General features: G+C 52.9%; 1 protein-coding gene across 5 annotated transcripts in view; it reads left to right on the top strand.

The window, feature by feature from the left end:
- Positions 1-27,522, top strand: part of LOC140425229 (zinc finger protein 385D-like) — a 1,050,252-nt gene that overhangs the window by 86,402 nt on the left and 936,328 nt on the right. For all 5 annotated transcript variants that reach the window (XM_072509298.1, XM_072509303.1, XM_072509300.1 and 2 more), the window contains exon 2: positions 1,361-1,459. In XM_072509298.1, coding sequence (XP_072365399.1) covers positions 1,361-1,459 — 99 coding nt within the window. The remainder of the gene's footprint in view (positions 1-1,360; positions 1,460-27,522) is intronic.

The raw sequence follows: 27,522 nt of genomic DNA, 5'->3' as shown, positions 1-27,522 counted from the left end.
ATCATCTGCAATATTTTGCTTTTATTTCAGTGTAAACAATGCAGAGTACGTAGAACACAAGTAAGTTTGAGAGACATAGGTTCAGGGGAGGAAGGATGTTTTCTGACAGCTATAGAACACATTTTGTGAAGACAGCAATATGGCAGGGCCTGTCACAACTGGCACATTGCCCACAATGTTCCATCCACTGAATACTGATGGACAGAAGTTAATGGCAGAGTGCATACCATTTTGAGATCCTATGTCCAATGACAGAATACATCATAACCTCAGCTGTAAATGCTCAGTAGGAGATAAATTCCACTCCAGATCAAGACTGAATACTTCATGACACATTCAGTCACAAATCAAGTCAGGCACACAGTAAGGAAGTTACATTATTTACTCCAACTATAAAATAGTCTGTTGAGGGAAATGTGGAAAAGCGTGTTCAAGCATAGAAGAACATAGAATCACTATAATGTAGAAGGAGGCCGTTCGGCCCATTGGGTCTGCATCGACCCTCTGAAAGAGCACCCTTATAGGCCCACTCCCCCAGCCTATGGGGAGCATGGTAGCATTGTGGTTAGCACTATCACTTCACAACACCAGGGTCCCAGGTTCGATTCCCAGCTTGGGTCACTGTCTGTGCGGAGTCTGCACATTGTCCCCGTGTCTGCGTGGGTTTCGTCCGGGTGCTCCGGTTTCCTCCCACAAGTCCCAAAAGACGGGCTGTTAGGTAAGTTGGACATTCTGAATTCTCCCTCTGTGTACCCGAACAGGTGCCGGAATGTGGCGGCTAGGGAATTTTCACAGTAACTTCATTGCAGTGTTAGTGTAAGCACACTTGTGACAATAAAGATTATTATTATTATCCCCATCACCCCACCTAACTTGCACATTTTTGGACACTAAGGGGCAATTTAGCATGGGCAATACACCTAACCTGCCTATCTTTATTGTGGGAGGAAATCGGAACACCCGGAGGAAACCCACACAGACACTGGAAGAATGTACAGACAGTCACCCGAGCCCAGAATTGAACCCAGGTCCCTGGCTCTGTGAGGCAGCAGTGCAAACCACTGTGCCACCGTGCCACCCATGGAGCATTCTCTATATTCCACTAAATCACAAGATTAGTATGTTAGCATCATTAGTTTCAATGACTGATATTGGTGCTGCAATAAATGTCAAAAGTTATTTCCTTTGCAATTATCTTGCAACAGCACAGCCTGCAGATCAAATCACAAATATCACAGTGCATGTACCGATAAAATTGTACTGATAAAGCATTCTGATTATTTCTGTTAATTAATGCTGAAATGGGGGGATTTTAATGCTAAGTTTCTTTTTGCATGTGACCCCCTGAAATCCCCTTTAGTTGGTGGTGACGATATGAAATTCCCAAGACCTGCGTTTTGGACGGCCTGCACACTAGCTGCCCTCTCGCCTGCCGTTGATCTGGGGAATTACAATAAAGGTAATTTCAAGAATTTTCCTGCTCTCGCATGTTGTTAACTGCAAAGAGAAGATGTTTATTGTTTTGTGTGATAAAATGAACACTAATAACCATGTGTACAGCAGCATACATGCCTCCTTTTAATGGAATTCCTCAGTCTGGGAAGCTCAGATTTTAGATGAGACAGGAATTCAAGTTCAGGCTTGCTTTTCTTTAAACAATGTTTACAGAGCATGATTATATCTGAATCATCAGTAAAATATGCAGTATGTTAAAGTCTTTATTTGGAATATTTGAATGACGTTAAAGTGAAATACTGGATTGATGTGATTACATTAGAGAGGGTACAGAGGAGACAAGGATGTTGCCAGGAATAGGGAATGGAACATTGGAGGCTGAGGGCAGATTGAATTGAGGTATATAAAGCAATGAGATAGCACAGATAGAAAGCACCTATTTCCATAAGCAGGGAAGTCAATAATCAGGGAAATAGATTTCAAGTAATTGGTATAAGGGTTGGAGGGGTAAAACCCTCATTGTCTTTAAACATTACTTGGATGTGCATTTGAAGTGCCCTAACATCTAGGGCTCAGGAGCAAGTGTTAGTAAGTGGGATTTGTTGGCTCATTTTCAGTTGACGCTGACATGATGAGTTGAATGGCCGCCTTCTTTGCCATAAATCTTCGATGTCTCTATATTTCTAACTGTGCTTCATATCAACTTCAAATTCAACAAGTATTGCAAGTGTATAGCACGATTCTGAAGGGAAATGTAATGCTGCTTGACACATCTGATACTTTAATATTTTGAGGCATGATTTAATGTAGGTTTTGTTTTCAGAAAAAAGTAAGAATTGAATTTATGTTGTGCTTTTCAGAGCTAGCGGATGTCTCAAAGCACATTAAAGCCAATGGACTACTCGTGTAGTCACTGTTGTAATGTTGGAATTTGCACACAGCCGGCACTCACAATGTGACAATAATCTGTTTTGGGGATGTTGATTGATGGATAAATATTCACCAGGGCTCTGGGGATATCTCTCCTCCTCGTCTTCAAAATAGTGTCATGGGATCGTTAGCACCCACCGAGAGGGTGGACACAGCCTCGGTTAAACATCTCATTATGAAAACAGCACCTCCAACTGTGCAGCACTCTATCAGTACTATTCCTGCTCCTATTACATATTCTCTGATCCTTGCACAGGAAGTAACTTCATTGCAGTTTGTAGAGGGACACAAGCCTTGATCAATTAACCCAGCCCTCCCTTACATACGGACTTTACCTTTCTACTTCTTAGCATTTGTAGCACGAATTCAGAACTCTAGTGATGAAGACTGCCCTTGTGTTAATGTAGTCTCCAATACAATTAACTAGGCAGAAATTTGCACTCAACTTCTCGGATGCAAAATGAAATTTTATTGGTATCTATTGATTATAAAGAGGGTAATCTTCTTGTGGTTACAAAATCAAATGTTCTTAATACAGGCCCCTGCAGTAAGGTTTACTTGAGATGATTATACTTAGTAATTTACAAACGACTCGGAATTCAAAATGCTGTAATGGTTTCTTCTTTTTTAAATAAATTTAGTGTACCCAATTAATTTTTTCCAATTAAGGGAAATTTAGTCTGCCCAATCCACCTAGCCTGCACATCTTTGGGTTGTGGGGGCGAAACCCACGCAAACACGGGGAGAATGTGCAAACTCCACGCGGACCTGCAGAGCCGGGATCAAACCTGGGACCTCGGCGCCGTGAGGCTGCAGGGCTAACCCACTGCACCACTGTGCTATCCCAGTAATGGTTTCTTTGCTCAAAGCAAACAGCTGCGCAGGTTAGAAGTGGAAATGGAAAATATGAAACAAAGATAGTAGATAGCTTCTTAGGCAAAAAGTATAGGATGATTCTAGAATGGAAATAATAGCCTAAAACTATTACCTTTAAGGAATTTGGTATATCAGTCTAAGTCAATCTATTCCTGCCCCGGTAACATGCTGATTGGTTTGGATGTGTCTGCAATACATTTGGTTTGATGATTGGGTTGTCCATCTTCAAAATGCAGAATTAACTTCGAATTATCAGTCATGTTGCATCTTCTAATTCTTTAGTATGTGTTGGTATGCAAAATCTGTTCTTATCATTGCACTGGTATGTACTTTGTCTTATGGTTCCTTCTTTTGGACAATGGAAGGCTCATATGAACTCTAATGTCAACCTGACCTTCAGTAGAAATGTTGCATTTGTTTTGCTCGTTTGCAAATGCTGTGTCTTATTTCTGCAAGCTATGTGCTTTGCAAACTGATCTTAAGTTTGTACAGTTTTACAGTGTCATGATGGAATCCATTTTAAAATGACCTTTGAACTGAGTTTCTTAAATTTATAATCAAAAGATTGTTAATTAACCATTTTACCGATCAGAAATAGTCAGATTCCTTCACCTAGACATACATTGATTTTGAATGTATAATTATTAAGTGTTGAAAGAGTTTTTATGGGATCAAAAGTCTCTTGTTTCTGTAATATCAGGATGTTCAGCAGAGCAAGGGTTAATATGGGACTGGGGAAACAGTACACCCATATAGTGATGTAGAGAGTCACATGTATGTTGACAGGAGGCAGAATGGTGTGGAATCTAGCAGAAGTGTCATGTGAGAGCACCTTTAAGAAATGGGTCTTTAAGAAATGGGTATTTATCAGTGATGTCAGAGTGTGGGCGGAGCTGGGCTGTCTCTCTGCTTTACTTTCGTTTTTGAGCAGGCTGCTACAGAGTGAGTTTTTAGTTTACTTTTCAGAGAGAAGAGCTGCAGTGAAAGCTAGCAGATGTGCATGGATCTCTCTACAAGTTAAAGAGTGTTCATTTGGGTGATTTCAAAGGGATAACTGCTCTCATTAGAGAATTTAAACCTGATCTCTGTGTTAAAAGAGTCTTTTGTCTTCTGGATGTTGTTTGGGAATTTATCAAGGGTTATCTGTCGAATATTGTATTATTTGGGGTTTTATTGGTGTTGATAGTTGTTAAGATGTTTACTGTGAGTTTATAAAGTGTTAACTGGTTTCATAAATGAACATTGTTTTAATTTAAAAGTACCGTAACACTCTGTTGAATAACACCTTAAAGGCAGGTCCATGTGCTCCCCATAACCACAATAAATTCAAAGTTAAGGGTCAGGTGAACTCCATGGTACACTTTGGGGTTCTCTAAACCCTGGACCTTAACAGAAGCCAGAAAGAGATAGTACCTAGTCTGGGTTGTACCCTGGGTAGATACATACTTATGAGCTGTTAATAAACACTTCATGTTCAACCCTACACGCCACCTTTGGGAGACATTGAACAGATCTTTGCAACATGGTGGCAGTGATGGGATAGATCCCAAGATCCTGAATGAAAAAGTATAGAAACTGCAGTCTGACCTGTGGGAATTGTGCCTAAATTGAAGGCACAGTTGGAGAAAGCCTTAAAAGATACTCCATTGCAAACGGTAAGGCCAAAGGACTGCACCAGGACACGTGGGAGTCCATTGCCAAACCTGATCGAATATAGAGTCAGAGGACCTAGCCAGATCACAAAAGGCTGAGCAAAATTAAGGAAAATAAAAAGTCTGAAAGGCAGACGAATAAGTCACTGTGCAGGTGAGAAAAATAACCCAAATGAAGGCAGCATCAAGGGACCTAGTCAGATCACAAAAATGGTGGACAAAAAAAGCAAAAAGCCAGAAATGACCAGGAATCAGGATTAGAACTAGCATACCAGAGTGCAACTGAAAGAAAGCTGCAACGCAGGACCACAGCCGATGCCATAGCCCATGGTGGCTGAGTGTGATTAAAAGAAAGTAGAATGTGTTACAATGGAATACAAAGCTGAAAAATTGCCTTCCAATACATTTCAATGGTTTAATAATCCAGTAGATTGCATGAACTTCATGTTTTATCAAATGTCTGCCGAGTTAATAAGTTAATGTAAAATGGAGAAGTGAACATTCCTTCCGGAAGTAATGGGACAATCCCATGGAGTCCAAACAAAGCAGGTGGGTTGTCGATAAGGAGAAATTCAACTCCAACGGGTGCAAAAAATGAATCAAATGGAGAACATTAAGTCCCGGAAAAACAGAATCCTACAATTTCAATGTTAAACTGACACGGTCAACCCAAAACTACGGAGACTGACGTTCCTCTAAACGTAACATGTTGAGGGCAGCACGGTGGCACAAGTGGATAGCACTGTGGCTTCATAGGGCTAGGGTACCAGGTTCGATTCCCCGCTGGGTCACTGTCTGTGCGGAGTCTGCACGTTCTCCCCGTGCTGCGTGGGTTTCCTCCGGGTGCTCCGGTTTCCTCCCACAGTCCAAAGACGTGCAGGTTAGGTGGATTGGACATGATAAATTGCCGTTAGAGACCAAAAAGGATAGGAAGGGTTATTGGGTTACGGGCATAGGGTGGAAGTGAGGGCTTAAGTGTGTCGGTGCAGACTCGATGGGCCGAATGGCCTGCTTCTGCACTGTATGTTCTATGTTCTATGTAGCAGAACAAATTATAAACTCAGAGACTTCAGTTGCAGAGAAAGGGGGCGAAATTCTCCCCCAACGGCGCGATGTCCGCCGACTGGCGCCAAAAGCGGCGCCAATCAGACGGGCATCGCGCCGGCCCAAAGGTGCGGAATGCTCCGCATCTTTGGCGGCCTAGCCCCAACATTGAGGGGCTAGGCCGGCGCAGGAGGGATTTCCGCCCCGCCAGCTGGCGGAAATGGCATTTGTTGCCCCGCCAGCTGGCGGAAATGGCGTTTGTTGCCTCGCCAGCTGGCGCGGAAATGCGCACATGCACGGGAGCATCAGTGGCCGCCGACAGTTTCCCGCACATGCGCAGTGGGGAAAGTCACTTCCTCCTCCGCCATGGTGGAGACCGTGGCGGAGGCAGAAGGGAAAGAGTGCCCCCACGGCACAGGCCCGCCCGCGGATCGGTGGGCCCCGATCGCGGGCCAGGCCACCGTGGGGGCACCCCCCGGGGTCAGATCGCCCCGCGCCCCCCCCAGGACCCCGGAGCCCGCTCACGCCGCCTGGTCCCACCGGTAAATACCAGCTTTGATTTACGCCGGCGGGACAGGCAATTTCTGGGCGGGACTTCGGCCCATCCGTGCCGGAGAATTGAGCGGGGAGGCCCGCCAACCGGCGCGGCCCGATTCCCGCCCCCGTCCAATCTCCGGTACCGGAGACTTCGGCGGGGGCGGGGACGGGATTCACGGCGGCCAACGGCCATTCTCCGACCCGGCGGGGGGTCGGAGAATGACGCCCAGGGTTGTAAGTAAAGTAAAGATTGTATTGTAAATATATTTGGGTGAAGACTTGGAGGATGTGTAGTATCAGGGTGTTGTGCAGAGTGAGGGTTAATGTGGGAGTGGGGACCCACGTAGTGATGTAGAGAGTCACGTACAGTAGACAGGAGGCAGAATGGTGCAGAGTCTAGCAGAAGCAGCATGGAGATAGAACCTAGTTAGGAATATATCCTGGAGTGTATAGTTATGAATTGTTAATGCACACATGATGGGGCGAAATTCTCCTCCAACGGCGCGATGTCCGCCGACTGGCGCCAAAGATGGCGCCAATCAGACGGGCAACACGCCGGCCCAAAGGTGCGGAATGCTCCGCATCTTTGGCGGCTTAGTCCCAACATTGAGGGGCTAGGCCGACGCCGGAGGGATTTCCGCCCCGCCAGCTGGCGGAAACGGCGTTTGTTGCCCCGCCAGCTGGCGCGGAAATGCGGCGCATGCGTGGGAGCGTCAGTGGCCGCTGTCAGTTTCCCGGCGCATGCGCGGGAGCGTCAGCGGCTGCTGTCAGTTTCCCGCGCATGCGCAGTGGGGAGAGTCTCTTCCGCCTCCGCCATGGTGGAGGCCGTGGCGGAGGCGGAAGGGAAAGAGTGCCCCCACGGCACAGGCCCGCCCGTGGATCGGTGGGCCCCGATCGCGGGCCAGGCCACCGTGGGGGCACCCCCCGGGGTCAGATCGCCCCGCGCCCCCCCCAGGACCCCGGAGCCCGCTCACGCCGCCTGGTCCCACCGGTAAATACCAGCTTTGATTTACGCCGGCGGGACAGGCAATTTCTGGGCGGGACTTCGGCCCATCCGTGCCGGAGAATTGAGCGGGGAGGCCCGCCAACCGGCGCGGCCCGATTCCCGCCCCCGTCCAATCTCCGGTACCGGAGACTTCGGCGGGGGCGGGGACGGGATTCACGGCGGCCAACGGCCATTCTCCGACCCGGCGGGGGGTCGGAGAATGACGCCCAGGGTTGTAAGTAAAGTAAAGATTGTATTGTAAATATATTTGGGTGAAGACTTGGAGGATGTGTAGTATCAGGGTGTTGTGCAGAGTGAGGGTTAATGTGGGAGTGGGGACCCACGTAGTGATGTAGAGAGTCACGTACAGTAGACAGGAGGCAGAATGGTGCAGAGTCTAGCAGAAGCAGCATGGAGATAGAACCTAGTTAGGAATATATCCTGGAGTGTATAGTTATGAATTGTTAATGCACACATGATGGGGCGAAATTCTCCTCCAACGGCGCGATGTCCGCCGACTGGCGCCAAAGATGGCGCCAATCAGACGGGCAACACGCCGGCCCAAAGGTGCGGAATGCTCCGCATCTTTGGCGGCTTAGTCCCAACATTGAGGGGCTAGGCCGACGCCGGAGGGATTTCCGCCCCGCCAGCTGGCGGAAACGGCGTTTGTTGCCCCGCCAGCTGGCGCGGAAATGCGGCGCATGCGTGGGAGCGTCAGTGGCCGCTGTCAGTTTCCCGGCGCATGCGCGGGAGCGTCAGCGGCTGCTGTCAGTTTCCCGCGCATGCGCAGTGGGGAGAGTCTCTTCCGCCTCCGCCATGGTGGAGGCCGTGGCGGAGGCGGAAGGGAAAGAGTGCCCCCACGGCACAGGCCCGCCCGTGGATCGGTGGGCCCCGATCGCGGGCCAGGCCACCGTGGGGGCACCCCCCGGGGTCAGATCGCCCCGCGCCCCCCCCCAGGACCCCGGAGCCCGCCCACGCCGCCTGGTCCCGCCGGTAAATACCAGGGTTGATTTACGCCGGGGGGACAGGCAATTTCTGGGCGGGACTTCGGCCCATCCGGGCCGGAGAATCCAGCGGGGGGTCCCGCCAACCGGCGCGGCCCGATTCCCGCCCCCGCCCAATCTCCGGGAGCGGAGACTTCGGCAGGGGCGGGATTCACGGCGGCCAACGGCCATTCTCCGACCCGGCGGGGGGTCGGAGAATGACGCCCAATGTTCAACCATAAAAGCCTTCAGACCTCTTTGTGAGACACAAAACAAACACTTATAACAGCTTCATGAAAAAAAACTGTTTGGCTGGAATAGTTTAGGACAGCCGGGCGATGAATCAGTCTTTAGATCTGTGTGATTCCAATGGTTTAGCAATCCCATCTCTTACAGACCACACATCCCATGATTAAGTGGCAGAAATCACAGTCATGGACAGGCACCATACAAGAACTTTAAAAAAATCTATTTGCCTTACTTAAGCAGCCAAGAGGAGTTCAATGAACCGGCATTTACTGAAATTATTCAGCATTGTTCAGGGAGGAGGGGAAATAATTATTTTACTGTGCAGAATGATACTGGAGATATCGGGCGTCATTCTCCGACCCCCCGCCGGGTCGGAGAATGGCCGTTGGCCGCCGTGAATCCCGCCCCAGCCCCCGCCGAAGTCTCCGAAGGGAGAAAAGTCGGCGGGGCGTTAATGGCGCCGCTGCCGCGGAGAATGTCACGGGTCTGCGCAAGGCAGCCGATTTTCGGCCTGCCGATATTCTCCCTTCCGGATGGGCCGAAGTCCCGTCGACGTGATGACCGTTCACGTCGACGTGAATCAAACCTCCTTTTCATCGGCGTGACCCGGTGCTCCAGGCTCACGCCGACCAGCGAGGAGGTGAGTGACGGCCTGGGGGGTTGGCTCTGGGCAGGAAATGGCGTGGCCGCAGACTGATTGCCTGAGGAGAGGTGTGTCTCGGCTTGTGTGTGTGCGGCGGGGGGGGGGGTGGTTAGAGTAGGCTGGGCTCCGGGGGAGTGCCGGGAGGGGGTTCGTGCCGGGGTGGAGGTTCGGGGTTGTGGAGGGGGTCCGTGCAGGGGTGGAGGTTGGGGGTTGTGGAGGGGGTCCGTGCCGGGGTGGAGGTTGGGGGGGGGGGTCCGTGCTGGGGTGGAGGTTGGGGGTTGGGGAGGGGGTCCGTGCCGGGGTGGAGGTTGGGGAGGGGGTCCGTGCCGGGGTGGAGGTTGGGGAGGGGGTCCGTGCCGGGGTGGAGGTTGGGGAGGGGGTCCGTGCCGGGGTGGAGGTTGGGGAGGGGGTCCGTGCCGGGGTGGAGGTTGGGGGGGGGTCCGTGCTGGGGTGGAGGTTGGGGGTTGGGGAGGGGGTCCGTGCCGGGGTGGAGGTTGTGGAGGGGGTCCGTGCCGGGGTGGAGGTTGGGGGGGTCCGTGCCGGGGTGGAGGTTGGGGGGGGTCCGTGCTGGGGTGGAGGTTGGGGGTTGGGGGGGGGTCCGTGCCGGGGTGGAGGTTGGGGGGGGGTCCGTGCTGGGGTGGAGGTTGGGGGTTGGGGAGGGGGTCCGTGCCGGGGTGGAGGTTGGGGGGGGGTCCGTGCCGGGGTGGAGGTTGGTGGGGGGTCCGTGCTGGGGTGGAGGTTGGGGGTTGGGGGGGGTCCGTGCCGGGGTGGAGGTTGGGGGGGGGTCCGTGCTGGGGTGGAGGTTGGGGGTTGGGGAGGGGGTCCGTGCCGGGGTGGAGGTTGGGGGTTGGGGAGGGTGTCCGTGCCGGGGTGTAGGTTGGGGGGGGGTCCGTGCTGGGGTGGAGGTTGGGGGTTGGGGAGGGGGACCGTGCCGGGGTGGAGGTTGGGGAGGGGGTCCGTGCCGGGGTGGAGGTTGGGGGGGGGTCCGTGCTGGGGTGGAGGTTGGGGGTTGGGGAGGGGGTCCGTGCCGGGGTGGAGGTTGGGGGGGGGTCCGTGCTGGGGTGGGTGTTGGGGAGGGGGTCCGTGCCGGGGTGGAGGTTGGGGGGGGGGGGGTCCGTGCCAGGGTGGGTGATGGGAGGGCAAATGAGTTGGTCCACCTGGCCAGGTGCCAGCCTCCAACAGTTGGACCCATGCGGTCCATGCCACCTGGCTGGGGGGAGGAGGGGATATGGGCAATGATGACATGTCGTCGTTCCCCTCCCCCCCACCAGGCCGTCATGTTTTCAGACCATCCAGCGATGTTGGCCGCCGTGGTGGCAGCCGCTCATGTCTATGTTGCCCTGGATGAGGAGGAGGAGGAGGAGGAGGAGGAGGAGCGTGCCAGAGAGGCGGCGCAGGCTGCCGCAGAGGGGCAGGCGGCAGCCGCCCAGGCTGGAGGGACACCTGACCGACAGGACGAGGAGGGGGAGGAGGACGTCGCGGCCCCACGGCAACGGAGGCACCCGAGGGTGCCCCGTGTGTACCGGCCCCGGCAGTCATACCAGGACCTCACGGACCGGGAATGCAGGAGGAGACTCCGGATGAGCCGGGAAACCGTGGCACACATCTGCCACCTGCTGGCACAGCTGTCACCGCGTGGCACTGGCGGGGGACACCCTCTCCCCGTGTCCGTCAAGGTTACGGTGGCCCTGAACTTTTATGCAACGGGGTCATTCCAGGCACCGAGTGGGGACCTGTCCGGCATATCGCAGACATCGGTGCATCGGTGCATCCGGGCAGTGACAGATGCCCTTTATGCCATGGCGCACCGCTACATCCGCTTCCCCGTGGACCGGGCCAGCCAAGATGCCCGGGCCGTGGGCTTCTCTGCCATTGCCGGGTTCCCCATGGTCCAGGGCGCGATCGATGGGATGCACGTCGCCGTGCGGCCACCTGCAGATAACAGGGCCGTGTTCACTAATAGGAAGGGGACCTATTCAATGAACGTACAGGTGGTCTGCGACCACCGCATGATGATCCTGCACGTCTGCGCCCGTCACCCAGGCAGTGTACACGACTCATTCGTGTTGTCGCGGTCATCCATCCCTGGCATGTACGAGGGACGCCATCCCCGGCTGAGGGGCTGGTTGCTGGGCGACAGGGGCTACCCATTGCGATCGTGGCTGATGACGCCTATACGGAGGCCACGCAATGAGGCGGAGAACCGTTACAATGATGCCCATGTAGCGACAAGGGGAGTGATCGAGAGGTGCTTTGGCGTGCTGAAGATGCGTTTCAGGTGCCTGGACCTCTCTGGGGGCGCCCTCCAATATCGGTCAGATAGGATCGGCCGCATCATTGTGGTGTGCTGCGTCCTGCACAACATAGCCCAGCAGAGGGGCGATGTGCCGCAGGCAGAGGAGGGCGGAGTGGAGGAGCAGCAGGAAGAGGCCCAGTCCTCCCCAGATGAGGGGGATGGGGGCAATGGTCAGGGCAGACGGGGTAGACGGGTGGCTGTCCACCGTTACCGGCTGGCCCAGCGGGCACGGGACAGACTGATAGACGCCCGCTTCACTGACTAGATGGGCGTGGGAATCGGGTAGTATGGCCACAGACCGCACACCATGACAACAGCCGACCACCCACACCCCCCACCCATCCACCCACCCAGCACCCTCACCCCCCTCCCCAACCCCACACACCCCACCCGCATGCACACCACCCCCCCACTCCCAATTGCCGATCCACCGGCGGCACAACGGGCCGGGCTCACCCAGTTGCGGGTGGACGCGTGTCTATCGCAGGCCATGGAGGATGATGACAACCCGCCTCCGATGAGCTCCTGGCTCTACATCGTTGGACTATGTCTGACCCATGGCCACAGTACCACCATCCACCCGGACCATCCCTGCATGCGGCTGTGACACTGCAGCGCACGGTCCCGTCCTCTGCCCGGGGGATGTTGATGGCGGCCCAGGGGGAAGGGGGCAGACTCACCTGGGGCTGAGGTAAGACCACCCCTCACACACACACTTGCGCTCAACGTACATGACACCCCCGCACACTTTGGACAGAGCACAAAGGCAGCTTCGGTAGGTGTAACATTGACTTTAATAACCAAAGGAGTTCATGCACGTGCCCTAGCGCCTAAAACTCATCTGTGCCCTGCACCCGTGCCAACTTACTCAGTGTCTAATTGTTTGGCCTTACGGGCCCTTTGACTACGTCTACGTGGTTCCCCAGACGGTACAGCAGAACTGGAGGTGGACTCCTGTGATTCCTGCCCTCTGACACTGGATCCCTTTGGCGGCCGTTTCCTGGGGCGCCCTGGCCTAGATGGGCCAGGCTGCGGCCCGGGCGACTGGGATGGCGAGCTGCCAGCCTGTCCTGCCCGTTGCCCACCCGATGCACCTGGGACGGAAGGGGTGGAGTCCGAGGTGTCGCGGTGTACCGGGACCTCCCCTACAGAGGGAGCCGGGACGGACCACACCACCTCCTCCTCCCTCGGGGTGCCCGATGGCCCCCAGGCCTCTACATGGGTGGGGGATGCGAACGGACTGGCCATCCGACGCGCCACCGACATCTGGCGCTTCCAGTCCTGGAGGCCCGTGCTGGTATCGACAGGGGTCTGCAAGTTTGCAGCCATGGAGCCCAGGGGGTTGTCGAACCCTGTCTGCTCGCACATGGCCACTGGCGCCGATGCCCTCAGCGATGGCCTGCTGAGACTGGGCCATGGCCTGCTGAGACTGGGCCATGGCCTGCTGAGACTGGGCTATGGCGTTGAGCGCCTCTGCCATCTGGCGCTGGCCTCCTGTGAGAGGGCAGCCATTTCCTGGGCCACAGACGCCGCCTGCACGGAAGGCCCCAGGCCTCGCAAACCGTTCCCCATGTCTGACACCGTCGCACCCATTGCCTCCATCGCGGACGCCACCCGTGCGGTGTCAGCCTGGGTGGCACGCATGACGGGGACCACTCCCAGCTCCTGGACGCGGGTGGACTCCTCCACCTGCGACCGCAGCCGCCGCAAGCCACCCGTCACCCTATTCGCTCGTCTCCGTGTCGGTGGTTGCATCGGATCTATGTGTGGGTGTGGTAACTGCAGGAACCCGGGATCCATCTGGGCGGCAGATGTTCGCTTGGCCTGGGCTGCCCTCCGACCGCCCGGTCCCTCTGCTGCTCCTACCTCCACCTGCTGTACCGGGACGGCTGTGTTGTGCGCACCAGTGAGTGTACCAGACGCCTCATCACTAAAGTGCCCAACCGTGGTGAGTGTTTCTGCGATGGTGGAGGGTGTTGGTGACAGCAGTGGCGTTGTGTCGTGCTCTTCGTCCCACTCTGAGTCCATGGCACTTTGGGGTGGGGGTTCGTCTCCACCCATCCACTCTGAGTCACTGTCCGGTATTTCGTCTTCCCGGGTAGGGGTGTCCTGGGTAGTGCTGTCCCGGGTAGTGCTGTCCCGGGTAGTGCTGTCCCGGGTAGTGCTGTCCCGGGTAGTGGTAGGGGTGTCCTGGGTAGTGGTGTCCCGGGTAGGGGTGTCCTGGATAGTGGTGTCCTGGGTAGTGGTGTCCTGGCTCGGATGTGACGGGGTCCTGTGGCTGCCCCCCTCATCGCTGGGTGGTCGCTCCCGCACGTGACGGGGGTGTTGTCTCCCTGTTGCTCCAGGTCTCTCCGTCTCCCGTGGTCTCCGAGGGGCATCCTGCGGGCGTCGCATGCTGGAGGGTTCGGGTCTCTCCGTCTCCCGTGGTCTCCGAGGGGCATCCTGCGGGCGTCGCATGCTGGAGGGTTCGGGTCTCTCCATCTCCCGTGGTCTCCGAGGGGCATCCTGCGGGCGTCGCATGCTGGAGGGTTCGGGTCTCTCCATCTCCCGTGGTCTCCGAGGGGCATCCTGCGGGCGTCGCATGCTGGAGGGTTCGGGTCTCTCCGTCTCCCGTGGTCTCCGAGGGGCATCCTGCGGGCGTCGCATGCTGGAGTGTGCGGGTCTCTCCGTCTCCCGTGGTCTCCGAGGGGCATCCTGCGGGCGGTCTGCATCTGCGGGGATGGGTGCCTGGACGTTTGGTCCTGCGATACACAATGAAGCATGCATGGTTAGACATCAGGCAGTGATCAGGTGATACGGGAGAGGGGGATATAGGGGAGGGGGGATATGGGGACGGGCTGTTGGTGGCTCACTTGCTCGTGGGGCCCCGACCTCTGCATCAGCAACCTCCCGGTCCTCAGGTGCGCCAGCCAGTTCCAGGGCCCTTTCCTCGTGTACGGTCAGTGGCCTCTCATCAGCGGGCCCTCCTCCAGTCCTCACATGCTCCCTATTGTTGTGTGCGCGCTTCTCCTGGGGGGGGGGGGTGGTGGCAGGGGTAAAAGGCAACAGTGTTAGGCAGGTATATGAATGCACGCCATCGGTTGCGCGTGCATTGCAGAGGTTAAGGTTAGGGCTGGATTCACTTGGGGATATGGGGGATATGGGGGAGGGGGGGATATGGGGGAGGGGGGATATGGGGGATATGGGGGAGGGGGGATATGGGGGATATGGGGGAGGGGGGAATATGGGGGATATGGTGGAGGGGGGATATGGGGGATATGTGGGAGGGGGGATATGGGGAGGGGGGGATATGGGGAATATGGGGGAGGGGGGATATGGGGGATATGGGGGAGGGGGGATATGGGGGAGGGGGGAATATGGGGGATATGGGGGAGGGGGGATATGGGGGATATGGGGGAGGGGGGATATGGGGGATATGGGGAGGGGGGATATGGGGGAGGGGGGAATATGGGGGATATGGGGGAGGGGGGATATGGGGAGGGGGGGATATGGGGGAGGGGGGGATATGGGGGAGGGGGGATATGGGGGATATGGGGGAGGGGGGGATATGGGGGAGGGGGGGATATGGGGGAGGGGGGGATTTGGGGGAGAGGGGATATGGGGGATATGGGGGACGCTCACCCTGCCTGCTCTGACGAGGTCGTTCACCTTCTTGTGGCACTGGGTGCCTGTCCGTGGTGTTAGGGCCACAGCGGTGACGGCCTCTGCCACCTCCCTCCACAGACGCCGGCTGTGGCGTGGGGCAACTCTGCGGCCGTGCCCGGGATACAGGGCGTCCCTCCTCTGCTCCACCGCATCCAGGAGCGCCTCCACATCGCGTGACTCGAACCTCGGGGCTGAGCGACGGCCAGCCATCAAGTCGGGTGTTGCGGTCGGCTGTTCCGGTCGGGTGGGGGGGAGCTGCGCGGCCTTATGAGCCGTCACGCCGTGCAGCGCGTATGACGCTGCACGGCGTGAACCACTGCGCAAGCGCGGATCCCGTTACGTCGCTGCTAGCCCATTTCGGGCCGCAGACTATCGGCCCATTTTTATGACGTGACGCAAGTGGGATTTGCGCCGTTTTTTGCGCCGATCGGCGGAGTTTCCGCCGATAACGGAGAATTTCGCCCATCATCTGCCGAACAGCAGTGTTCCTTTTTCTTTATTGCGAAGATAGCTAAGAATTCCCAAAAACATGTTATACATGTGATAGCTGTTAAAGCATTGCAGCCTCAGCAGGAATTTGATCCTGGGAGACATTAACTTGTGAAGCAATCATGATATTGTCATTCCATTTGGCTGCGGAACCCTGAAGTAGCTTTGAAAGCCCAACCTGTAAGTCAGGAGGCAGCTGTGTGTGACAAAATTCTTCCGTGCGCAGTCAATCCCAGAGGCCTGTTGATATTTACTTGAATCCTACACTTGGCCTGACTAAAGCAGTTGAGTGGGATCAGAACATAGAACATAGAACATTACAGCGCAGTACAGGCCCTTCGGCCCTCGATGTTGCGCTGATCTGTGAAACCAATCCAAAGCTCATCTACACTATTCCCTTATCATACATATGTTTATCCAATGACCATTTAAATGCCCTTAATATTGGCGAGTCCACTACTATTGTAGGCAGGGCATTCCACGCCCTTACTACTCTCTGAGTAAAGAACCTACCTCTGACATCTGTCCTATATCTATCTCCCCTCAATTTAAAGCTATGTCCCCTCTAAAGCTATGCTAGCCATCACCATCTGAGGAAAAAGGCTCTCACTGTCCACCCTATCTAATCCTCTGATCATCTTGGTTGTCGAGTTCAAGTCCAGGGAGAGCCTGTCATTCAAATTTAATTACCTCACTTTGATTGTGTTACGCTCATTCAAATTGTAGCAACAGTAAAAGACACAAGGGGACTGTGAGAAGAACTTCTCCCTCAACATTAATATGAGGCAATAAATGCACCTCTAATCTCCATTTCTGCCTTTTTACCGTGAAGATGTTGGCCACTGGGTGGTGGTGGTTTGGGGGGGCTTTGGGGGCGGGGGGGGGGGGGGGGGAGGATGAGTAGCAGGGGATTGGTTCAGCGTCAGAATTTACTAGCTGGCAGTTTGCTTCTCTGTATTTGCAGTGTTGGGAGTTACTTACTGTGTTCCAATGGTGAAGCAGCTGATGCCAGAGCATCTGCAGGTCCAAGGGGAGCGATCACACTGTGTAGGGGCTGAGCAATGTGGAAGAGAAACCAGCAGAGTAATGAGGAACCTGAAACTGTATAACAAGATAGTTTTGAGATGAGAACAGAGTCTGCATCGTGTGTCTGCAGGTCGTTGTCAGAGCAGTTGGTTTAATTGCCAGGACCACAGTGCTGGGTCCACTCAATAGATCAATTGGTTCAAAATTTTGGAGCATGCATAATTTAAAGTTTTGCACTTTTTCATGCGTCTGACAGCTCAGTGTCCTGGTTCACCAATCGTTTGGGTATAATGAGGTGCATGTGAATAGATTACTGGGCAACAGTGTATTTTTCCATTTCTTAGCATCATAGTCCTCCATTCAAAGTAGACTGTGCTGTGGAAAAAAATACACCCTATAACTCCTTGTTCCAAACAGTCTCACTCATGAACAAAGGACATATGGTGGTGAGCAATTATCAGCTGAAAGAAAATAGGCTGGATAAGTTATTGAAAATAACTATCACAGATTTAGCAAAGCCTGAGAATCCCAGCTTGAAAAGAGTACAAATCAGAAACAACCTGTCGGACTGCACATGAATGGAGGACAAGCACATTGTACATTTTTGATATACAAAATAATTGCAGTATTATTTTTATCGAAAAGCATTTTAACCCACTTTCCATGAATGGGTAAGCACTGATCACTAAAAAAAATAACTAACCCGTGCTAATTTCAGGCACAAAATAGCGGTAAGATTCAGACTTGTGCAGAAGCGGCTAGTGAGATGCATGAACAAAGTTAATAAGTGAATTCTTCACCCATTGCTCACTAATCCTAAAGTTTGTTTCAATCAGGTCCCAGTGTGGTAGCATGGCCTCCTTTAAGGGAGCAAGCTCCACTGACCATGCAACCAGCTTGAGGCTAATCGCACAGGACTACACAACCCCCGGCCGATGGGGAGTTTGTGTGGGACCCTGGGAGCAGGACTTTGGGCAGTATAGACTAGGGAGCTGAAGAATAAAAGACCAGTTGTATAATGTTCTGTGCCTTTTAACCAACTTAGGCTTTTCAAAGTGCGGGTCATGACCTGTGAGTGGGTCGTGGGAGGGTGTCGGAAGGGTTGCGGAGCGATCAGTCACAGCATTCCCGCGGTAGTCCTGATCGTGGGAAAAGCACCCAATGGCCGTTACCAGCATATTTATTGAAAATAGCCTGAGCACACTATTCAAGCCAAGGTATCTCTTCAATCTCATCATTTTATTGTTCCCGATCAGAGGTTGCACTAAGAAACCTTCACGCCTTGAAGGAAATACTGTTTTTTCACATGCTGAATTCACAAGATGACAATAGTGATGGAGACTCAATTCAGCATGTACTATTGTGACGGTATCCACCTATATTAAAGGCTGATCAGAACTGATTTTATATTAAAGCATATATTCATAGAATTTCATAGAATTTACAGTGCAGAAGGAGGCCATTTGGCCCATCGAGTCTGCACCGGCTCTTTGAAAGAGCACCCTACCCAAGCCCACACCTCCATCCTATCCCCATAACCCACTAACACTAAGGACAATTTTGGACACTAAGGGCGATTTAGCATGGCCAATCCACCTAACCAGCACATCTTTGGACTGTGGGAGGAAACCGGAGCACCCGGAGGAAACCCACGCACACACGGGGAGGATGTGCAGACTCCGCACAGACAGTGACCCAAGCCGGGAATCGAACCTGGGACCCTGGAGCTGTGAAGCGATTGTGCTAACCACCATGCTACCGTGCTGCCCTAATTCACTCTATATTAAAAGCTGATCAGAGCTGATTTTATATTAAATCATGTATTTAACCCTATATTAAAAACTGATGACTGATGAAGTCAATGTAAACCATTGCTTATCACAATAATGTTTTTTAATATGTATTACAGACCTGGGTCGTCATTCTCCGACCCCCCGCCGGGTCGGAGAATGGCCGTTGGCCGCCGTGAATCCCGCCCCCACCGAAGTCTCCGGTACCGGAGATTGGGCGGGGGCGGGAAACGGGCCGCGCCGGTTGGCGGGACCCCCCGCTCAATTCTCCGGCCCGTATGGGCCGAAGGCCCGCCCAGAAATTGCCTGTCCCGCCGGCGTAAATCAAAGCTGGTATTTACCGGCGGGACCAGGCGGCGTGGGCGGGCTCCGGTGTCCTGGGGGGGGGGCGCGGGGCGATCTGACCCTGGGGGGTGCCCCTACGGTGGCCTGGCCCGCGATCGGGGCCCACCGATCCGCGGGCGGGCCTGTGCCGTGGGGGCACTCTTTCCCTTCCGCCTTCGCCACGGCCTCCACCATGGCGGAGGCGGAAGAGACTCTCCCTACTGCGCATGCGCAGGAAACTGTCGGCGGCCGCTGACGCTCCCGCACATGCACCGCATTTCCGCGCCGGCTGGCGGGGCACCAAACGCCATTTCCGCCAGCTGGCGGGGCAACAAATGCCATTTCCGCCAGCTGGCGGGGCAGAAATCCCTCCGGCGCCGGCCTAGCCCCTCAATGTTGGGGCTCGGCCCCCAAAGATGTGGAGCATTCCGCACCTTTGGGCCGGTGCGATGCCCGTCTGATTGGCGCCGTTTTTGGCGCCAGTCGGCGGACATCGCGCCGTTGGGGAGAATTTCGCCCATTATCTTTGTAAGAGTCCAGATGCTGTGAACTCATTAAGTCTTGTGGCCTTGTCTGGAAATAAGCTCTGCCAACTAAGGGAGGATATCACTTGTATAGCGGCCTTGCCACTATGGGAGCTACTGCTTGGCAAGAGACCCTGCCAAGAAGGGAGGGTGGTGTTTTTCTGGAGATAGCTACCGGAGGTATCAACGTCGTATCTTTAGGGACAAGTGTCTTGTTCGACCTCCTTAGAAACCAAGGTCTTGCCGACCAAGAGAGAGACTGTTCTTTGTCTCAAAATAACTGGGGAGTCAAACTCCCTAAGTAAGAAAAAGATATAAATGCTTAAGAACGGGCTGCGAGAGTTGAAGTTTCACTTGGAGAGCTGTTTAGGAGATTACTGGGTGTTTATTTGAGTAAACTGCTATCTCGACTAGTAGAGTTCTGTTCTTGATTGAGTATCGAGCTCCGAGACTACTAGCCATTGTAAGTATGAAATGTTTATAGCTTAAGCAATTATGTAGTTGAGAAGGTCACAGGCTAACTCATCACATATCCTGTATTTGCGAAACTGTATCATTTATTAAAACACTTGTATTACCCTTTTTTCTTTAAATAAATTACGTATATATTTTACCATACAGATCCGTGTCTATTTTAATAAATAAGAGTGACATTTAACTAAGACTCATCATATTCTCACCCTTTGAGGCTATCTGAAGGGTCACTTGCCCATGCCTGGCTCTCAAGAATTAGAAATATTTAGTCGACGTTAAGGGAAAGATAGCATCTAAGTCATAGTCTATCCTGTACAATGAAGGTAGTGAACGCAAGGCACATTGTGGATACTATAATTAGAACTCCCATATAGGGAACCTTACTTTAGATTTTCACAAGACCTTGTCTGGTAGCTTACAACCTCGACTAATCAGGAAGATCTTAGATAGAATACACCTCAACTGTCACACAATAGGGGACAGTTTTCTGGCATCGCTAAAGCAAGGGACCGAGCCCCCCCCCCCCCCCCCGCAACATCCCCACCCCCCTCCCGGTCTGTGCAGCATGTTGTCAATGTAAGACACCTGACAAAGTTCTGCAACATCAGATAGAGTTAGCCAATGGGGCTTTGGAAGAATTAGAAGCTGAAGCAAGTGTTAGTGAAAGGACTAAACTGACCTGCCACTTTATGTGGGAGGCAGCTAATGTTGAGCGCAGCACAACTGAAGAGCATGGACCAGGCTCTGCAACAGATGATGATGGAGAAAGGTTCTGTGACGCCCCAGAAGACCAGGCAGATGAACATCGGTCACAGGGGAACAGCCCACTTCCCAATAGCGGTGGGAGATCAAAGTCGCAAGCAGTTTTGTCAGGAGGTGGAGTTAGAATATCACAGTTAACAGGTCCTGGAGTCAGCAGCATCACATGAGAGAATGGGAGAGAGTTAATGCAGTTTATTTAGATTAGATGTAGAATCAAGCCAGGTTTTGTTACAAGAACCCTTGGATCTGATCCCTCAATGCTCCAGCTAACTCTTTACTTTGGAGATATTTGTGGAACAAAATGTTGATTCTGTAAATGCCACTGGGTTCTGTGTCACTTTTGGGACAGTCCTGCCAGTTACCGGTGAGTCCAGGTTGCCGATGAGTCCTGCAGGAGTATTCAGAACGGTTGATATAATTGCCTTCCCTTGTGTACATGCACATCTCTCCAGATTATAAAACTAATCTCACTCACCACTTCTCGAAAAACCAAATATACATAAATTTGGCAGAAAATCAACTTCAAGGTGGAAGAAATTGAGATGTATTTATTTCTATTCGCTTGCAATGATAAATGTAATCTTTTTGTCATCATTTTTATTTTTGTAGTCGGCATTGAGCTGATCAAGACTGAAATCTGATCGTTGTATGGAATTCATGCACTGGTTCCAACATTGAGGGAAGTAGAATAGATGAAATCGGAGTGTCAGCGAGAGTTACTACTGTCATGGGAGTGTCTCTTTAAGAAAGGTTTTTGCCTTATCACATGGCTTCAGTGATGTCATTGTGTGGGTGGAGCAGAGCTGTGGCTGTGAGTTTTAGTTCCGCTTTCACATTTTGGCTTCTGTGACCTCAGACAGAGAACAGAAGTGTTTGGCTGTTTCTCTCTATTTTCATTTTAAAGAGTTGTTCCAAGAAAAAAAATACATTGATTGTAGCTACCTGCTGTTTTGGCAACTTAAAAGATATAGTTTGATTTCCGGAAGGGTTTCAGCCTGCTGATGAGACGGGGTCAGAATCTTAGGGAAAGCCAGTCTTATTCAAGTGAGAATGCAGAGTGCTGGGCCACACGCTTGAAAAGAGTTTTTCGGTTTATGGGATTTTGGTTTTGAATTGGAACAGTTATGGGGGAATTCATTAAGGGTTATACATAGATTACTGTAGCTGTGTGGGGTCTTTATGTTTGTAATTGATAAAAATTCTCGCTGTGTGTGATTGTACAAATGTTAACTAAATTCTTAGAATAAAGTTTATTTTGATTAAAGTGTCCAGGGAGACACCCCTGAGGGGCAGGCTCTTGTGCTCATCCCAGCCAAATTCAACATAAAAAGTTATAGGTCAGGTGAACTCCACAATACACTTTGGAGTTTCTAAACCCTGGCCCATAACACTGCACAGTGTGTGTGCATGTGTGCGTGTGTGTGTTATGCCACAGCTGGCATGTGCGAGGAAGTGTGTTATTGCAGTGCCGTGGCTGCGGCATAGCTCCCAGAAGCCCAGACAGGTTTTAGGCCCATGGTGCATTTGCTGCTGATCAGCTGTAGAATCAGGGCTCAGGACCTGCTTTTCTTCTGGCAAAACTTATTGCTTTAGTCTGTCTGACGAGTGGTAAACTTTCCAACCTGTCTTTGCTCTGAGCATGCAGTTCATTTGCAGTATCATTTAGAACTTACTTTTAGGACGGTCCTGGGTCATTATCCGTGTGCAAACTCCACACGGACTGCATGGGTCTCACTCCCACAACCCAAAGATGCGCGGGGTAGGTTTGGCCACGCTAAAATTGCCCCTTCTTAATTGAAAAAAAAATTGGGTACTCTAACTTTATTTTTTTTAAATTAGAACTTACTTGGAAACATATTTACCTGTTGTATCACCCGTTATTTTTTCAACGCATATTTCTTACTGACAGGAAGTGTTGGAACAACAAACTGATTGGTTACTAAAGTTAGAGCTGGTTTCTGAAACAAGGGGCGCGATCTGATGGAAAAGTTTCTCAGTGTCATTTGTGGTGGGTTTTGCTGTGAATTTCCAGCCGGCTCTGTCGGTGAGTTCCCCCCTCTCACTATCTAACCACACATAGTCACTCTTTTGGGCTCTGTCCACCTCGACTATCTCGCTCACTAGACGGTCATATTCCGCCCTCCTTTCCTTATTCGCACGAACCGTAAACAAAATAATTTCTGCCTTCAGTGCTTCCCAAAAAATGCCCGCCGACACACAGACTCCTTAATTGCCGCTCGCACCTTATCACAAAAACCTCCATCCGCCAACAACCCCGAGCCAAATCTCCACGCCGGCCTCTGCTCTCGTCCCGTTCTAAACCGAATCTCCAGCCAGTGGGGTGCATGGTCCGAGATAACTATCCCCACATACTCTGCCCCCTCCACCCCAACCAAAATCTCCCGACTCACTACAAAGTAATCAATCCTCGAATACACCTTGTAGACGTGTGAAAAGAAGGAATACTCCCTTCCCCCTGGGTTCTGAAAGCGCCATGGGTCCCCCCATACCCATCCTCTCCATAAACCCCCAGCTACCTTGCCATTCGTACCCTATCCATCGACCTGGGGCTCGATCTATCCACCCTCGGCTCCAGGACACAGTTAAAATCTCCTCCCATGATCATCTGGTGCGTGGCCAAATCCAGGATCGCTGCCTGCAATCCCCTCAAAAAACCCACATCATCACAATTTGGGGCGTACACATTTACCAACACCACCAGCTCCCCTTCCAATACTCAACTCACAATCACATATCTCCCACCTGGATCCCTCACCTACTTCGCACTCACTAATCCCATTTTTTTTGCTTATTAAAATCGCCATTCCCCTCGATTTCTAATCAAACCGCGAGTGGAAAACCTGCCCGACCCACTCCTTCCTTAACCTAACCTGGTCCTTCACATGGAGGTGTGTCTCCTGCAGAAAGACCACCCCCCGCTTTCAAGCTCCTGAGGTGCGCGAACACCCGTGACCGTTTAACCGGCCCATTCAGTCCCCGGAAGTTCCACTTTACCAGCCTTACCGGAGCTTACGCCTCCAATTCCCTCTACTATCCGTCACCTTCCCCACTTAACTCCCGCCCCCTTAATTCCACCCTATACCTAGCCCATCCCAGATGGCCCTTTCTCCACCCCTGACCATGTCATCTCTCACCCCCTGCCACGTCGCAGCAACGTCCCCCCCCTTTCCCCCTTCCCCTCCTTCCACCCCCCCACTTCCCCCCTCCCCCTGGCCACCTCTCTTGGTCTTCTCCCCCACCACCTCACTTCCGTTCACCAGCATAACCTGCTAGCGCAGCTGCCCCTGCCCAAAGGCACATCCTAATGCCCTCCCCCACCCTCCCCCACTTCTCAGCTCAAAGAAGAAGGCTCCCTGCTGGCCTTGCCCTCCCCCACCCAAATAAAGACTTCTTCTGAACTCCAGGCAGCCTTCTCCAAAAGCAAACAAACAAATGTCAAACACAAACAGTCCCATAAAACAGGAGGGGCATGGGAACATCCATCCCCACATAAAGTTTTCACCCCTATAACTCCTCACAATCTCAACATTAAACAGAACCCCTCCCCACCAAAAAAGACGAAAAAACCCCAATCCCTACTCCTACTTCAAAGATGCTCCTGACCAGCACCCCGGTTTCCAAGCATTGTCCGCTTAGTTCTCCCCCAGTTTATGCTCCTTAATGACGTCTTCGGCTGCTTCTGTGGTCTCAAAATAATTTTCCTGGCCTCCGAACGTCATCCATAATCTCGCTGGGTAGAACACCCCAAATTTGGTCTGCCGTCGGTACAGCACCGCCTTGGCCTTATTGAAACCTGCCTGCCGCTTTGCCAACTCGGCTCCGATGTCCTGATAAATTCGGACGTTATTCGCCTCCCAGTCGCAGTTACGCTTCTTCCTGACCCATTGCAGAATCATCTTTTTCTCCACAAATTTGTGGAGTCTCGCGATCACCGCCTGCGCCAGCTTCCCAGCTCTGAGCTTCTGCCTCAGGGGTCAAGGCGCTCGGTCCACTTCAGGTGCCTTATCTAGCACCCCTTCTGCCACCAGTCCTGCCAGCATCTTCGAGACGTACCTCGTGGCACTCACACCTTCCACTCCTTCAGGCAGGCCCACTATTCGCAGATTCTGCCCACTCGAGGCATTCTCCTGCTCCTCCACCTTTGCCCTCAACGTTATACACAGGTTCCCTAGGAGCATCACCTCCACCTCCAAAGCCACCACACGATCACTGTGGTCCGGGATCACTCCTTCGATCTCCCGAATCAGTGACCCCTGCACCTCCAAACACATCTCCATCTGCTCCAGGGGCGCGATTCACCCAGCCCTGCGCCGGGCCAGAGAATCGCCGTAACCGCACCACGCGGCCCCGACGCTGGCACGCGATTCTCCGAGGTGCGGAGAATCGGCGGCATTTGAGCCGGCGAGTTTGGTGCGGCGCCGGTCGCGGGCCACTGTACGCGGCGGAGCCACCGATTCTTGGCCTGAATGGACCGAGCGGCCGCGCGGAAAAAGCAGAGTACCGTCGGCACCATCCACACCTGGTCGCTGTCGGTGGGAACTCTGCGCGAAGGGTCGGGGGATGGCCTGTGGGGGGCGGGGGGTGGGGCTCCGTCCCCAGGGGAGCCTCCGATGGGGTCTGGCCCGCGATCGGGGCCCAGAACCCCTGCGCATGTTGCTTCGGGGCCGGAACGTTCAGTAAGGCCACCACGCATGAGCAGGTTGGCTCGTCGCCACTCCACATGTGCGGGTTGGCGCCGCCCCCCGTGAGCGCCAGAAAGTAAGGCTGGAGCGGCGTCAACGGCTCCAGCGCCGTGCTGGCCTCCTGTGGGGGCCAGAATCGCTACTGCCTGCGCCCATTTTGTGCCATCGTGAAACGCAACGGCGTTCACGACGGCGGGGACACTCTGTCCCGCGATCGGAGAATCGCGCCGTAGAGATCTCTTCAGGCGTGCGACAGCTGCTTCAATGGCCTTTGTGCGATCCTCACGCATTTCTTTCCTCTGTTGATGGAATTCCACCTTGATAAAAGCTATAAGCTCCTGTATCTGGCGCCTTCCAACCTGCATCAGCCCTTCCCTCGCCTCCATGTTTAAAGAGGCTGTTGCTGCAGCACAAGACTGTTCCAACTTTCCAGCCAAATCTCTCACTGTTTTCTGCCGGGTCTGGTGACCAGCAGACGTACCATTCTTGGGAAAACTACTCCTCTGACATTCTCCTATGCCTTTTCATCAAAATTCCATTCAGTATTGGGTAAAAAGAGCTCACTCCATGGTCACAACCGGAGGTAACGGGCATGCCACCCTTGTACCCTGGCAGTGCTCCTGCCGGCTTTGCTGTGTCACCCTAGCACCTTGACAGTGCCAAGGTGGCAGTGGGGACTCCGAGGGGAGGCCGGTTGATGTCAGGAACCTGGTGGGTTCCAGGTGAGCACGCTTAGATGGGTTTAAAACTGACTTAGGCGTGCAAGGCTTGGTTAGGCCCAGTTTGGGCGGGATCCTGATCACAATGCCTCGCGAGAAGTGCGTGGATCTCATCAGGTATACTGGCTGCCAGGAAGCCCATGGGAGGCTTTTCTCTCCTCATTTACTGGCCTCGTCATGTTCCCATTCGGGCACGACATGGTGGAATTGCTGAAATCAACATGCTGGAATTGCTGAAATCCTGAGTGCAGGAGCTGACCAACTCTTTGTCAGAACCTCTGGTGTTCATAGAATCAGATGTTTTGCATTCCAAGCCTCACGCTCACCTAGAACAATAACCTATAGTTTTATCTGTCTTAAGTCTGGATCATTGACATATTGGATTTGGTTTTATCCAACTTTGTAAAATAGCAGTGGCAATCTACCTGAATGGGAACAGAATCCCATACTAGGCGATTTAACAAACAAAGAACAAAGAACAAAGAAATGTACAGCACAGGAACAGGCTCTTCGGCCCTCCAAGCCCGTGCCGACCATACTGCCCGACTAAACTACAATCTTCTACACTTCCTGGGTCCGTATCCTTCTATTCCCATCCTATTCATATATTTGTCAAGATGCCCCTTAAATGTCCCTATCGTCCCTGCTTCCACTACCTCCTCCGGTAGCGAGTTCCAGGTACCCACTACCCTCTGCGTAAAAAACTTGCCTCGTACATCTACTCTAAACCTTGCCCCTCTCACCTTAAACCTATGCCCCCTAGTAATTGACCCCTCTACCCTGGGGAAAAGCCTCTGACTATCCACTCTGTCTATGCCCCTCATAATTTTGTATACCTCTATCAGGTCGCCCCTCAACCTCCTTCGTTCCAGTGAGAACAAACCGAGTTTATTCAACCGCTCCTCATAGCTTATGCCCTCCATACCAGGCAACATTCTGGTAAATCTCTTCTGCACCCTCTCTAAAACCTCCACATCCTTCTGGTAGTGTGGCGACCAGAATTGAACACTATACTCCAAGTGTGGCCTAACTAAGGTTCGATACAGCTGCAACATGACTTGCCAATTCTTATACTCAATGCCCCGGCCAATGAAGGCCAGCATGCCGTATGCCTTCTTGACTACCTTCTCCACCTGTGTTGCCCCTTTCAATGACCTGTGGACCTGTACTCCTAGATCTCTTTGACTTTCAATACTCTTGAGGGTTCTACCATTCACTGTATATTCCCTACCTGCATTAGACCTTCCAAAATGCATTACCTCACATTTGTCCGGATTAAACTCCATCTGCCATCTCTCCGCCCAAGTCTCCAGACAATCTAAATCCTGCTGTATCCTCAGACAGTCCTCATCGCTATCCGCAATTCCACCAACCTTTGTGTCGTCTGCAAACTTACTAATCAGACCAGTTACATTT

This window comes from Scyliorhinus torazame, chromosome 6 (genome assembly GCF_047496885.1).
Source record: "Scyliorhinus torazame isolate Kashiwa2021f chromosome 6, sScyTor2.1, whole genome shotgun sequence".
In the NCBI taxonomy this organism is placed as follows: Eukaryota; Metazoa; Chordata; class Chondrichthyes; order Carcharhiniformes; family Scyliorhinidae; genus Scyliorhinus; species Scyliorhinus torazame.
Note: the sequence above shows the minus strand (reverse complement) of the source record. Positions and strands in the feature narration are given on the sequence as shown.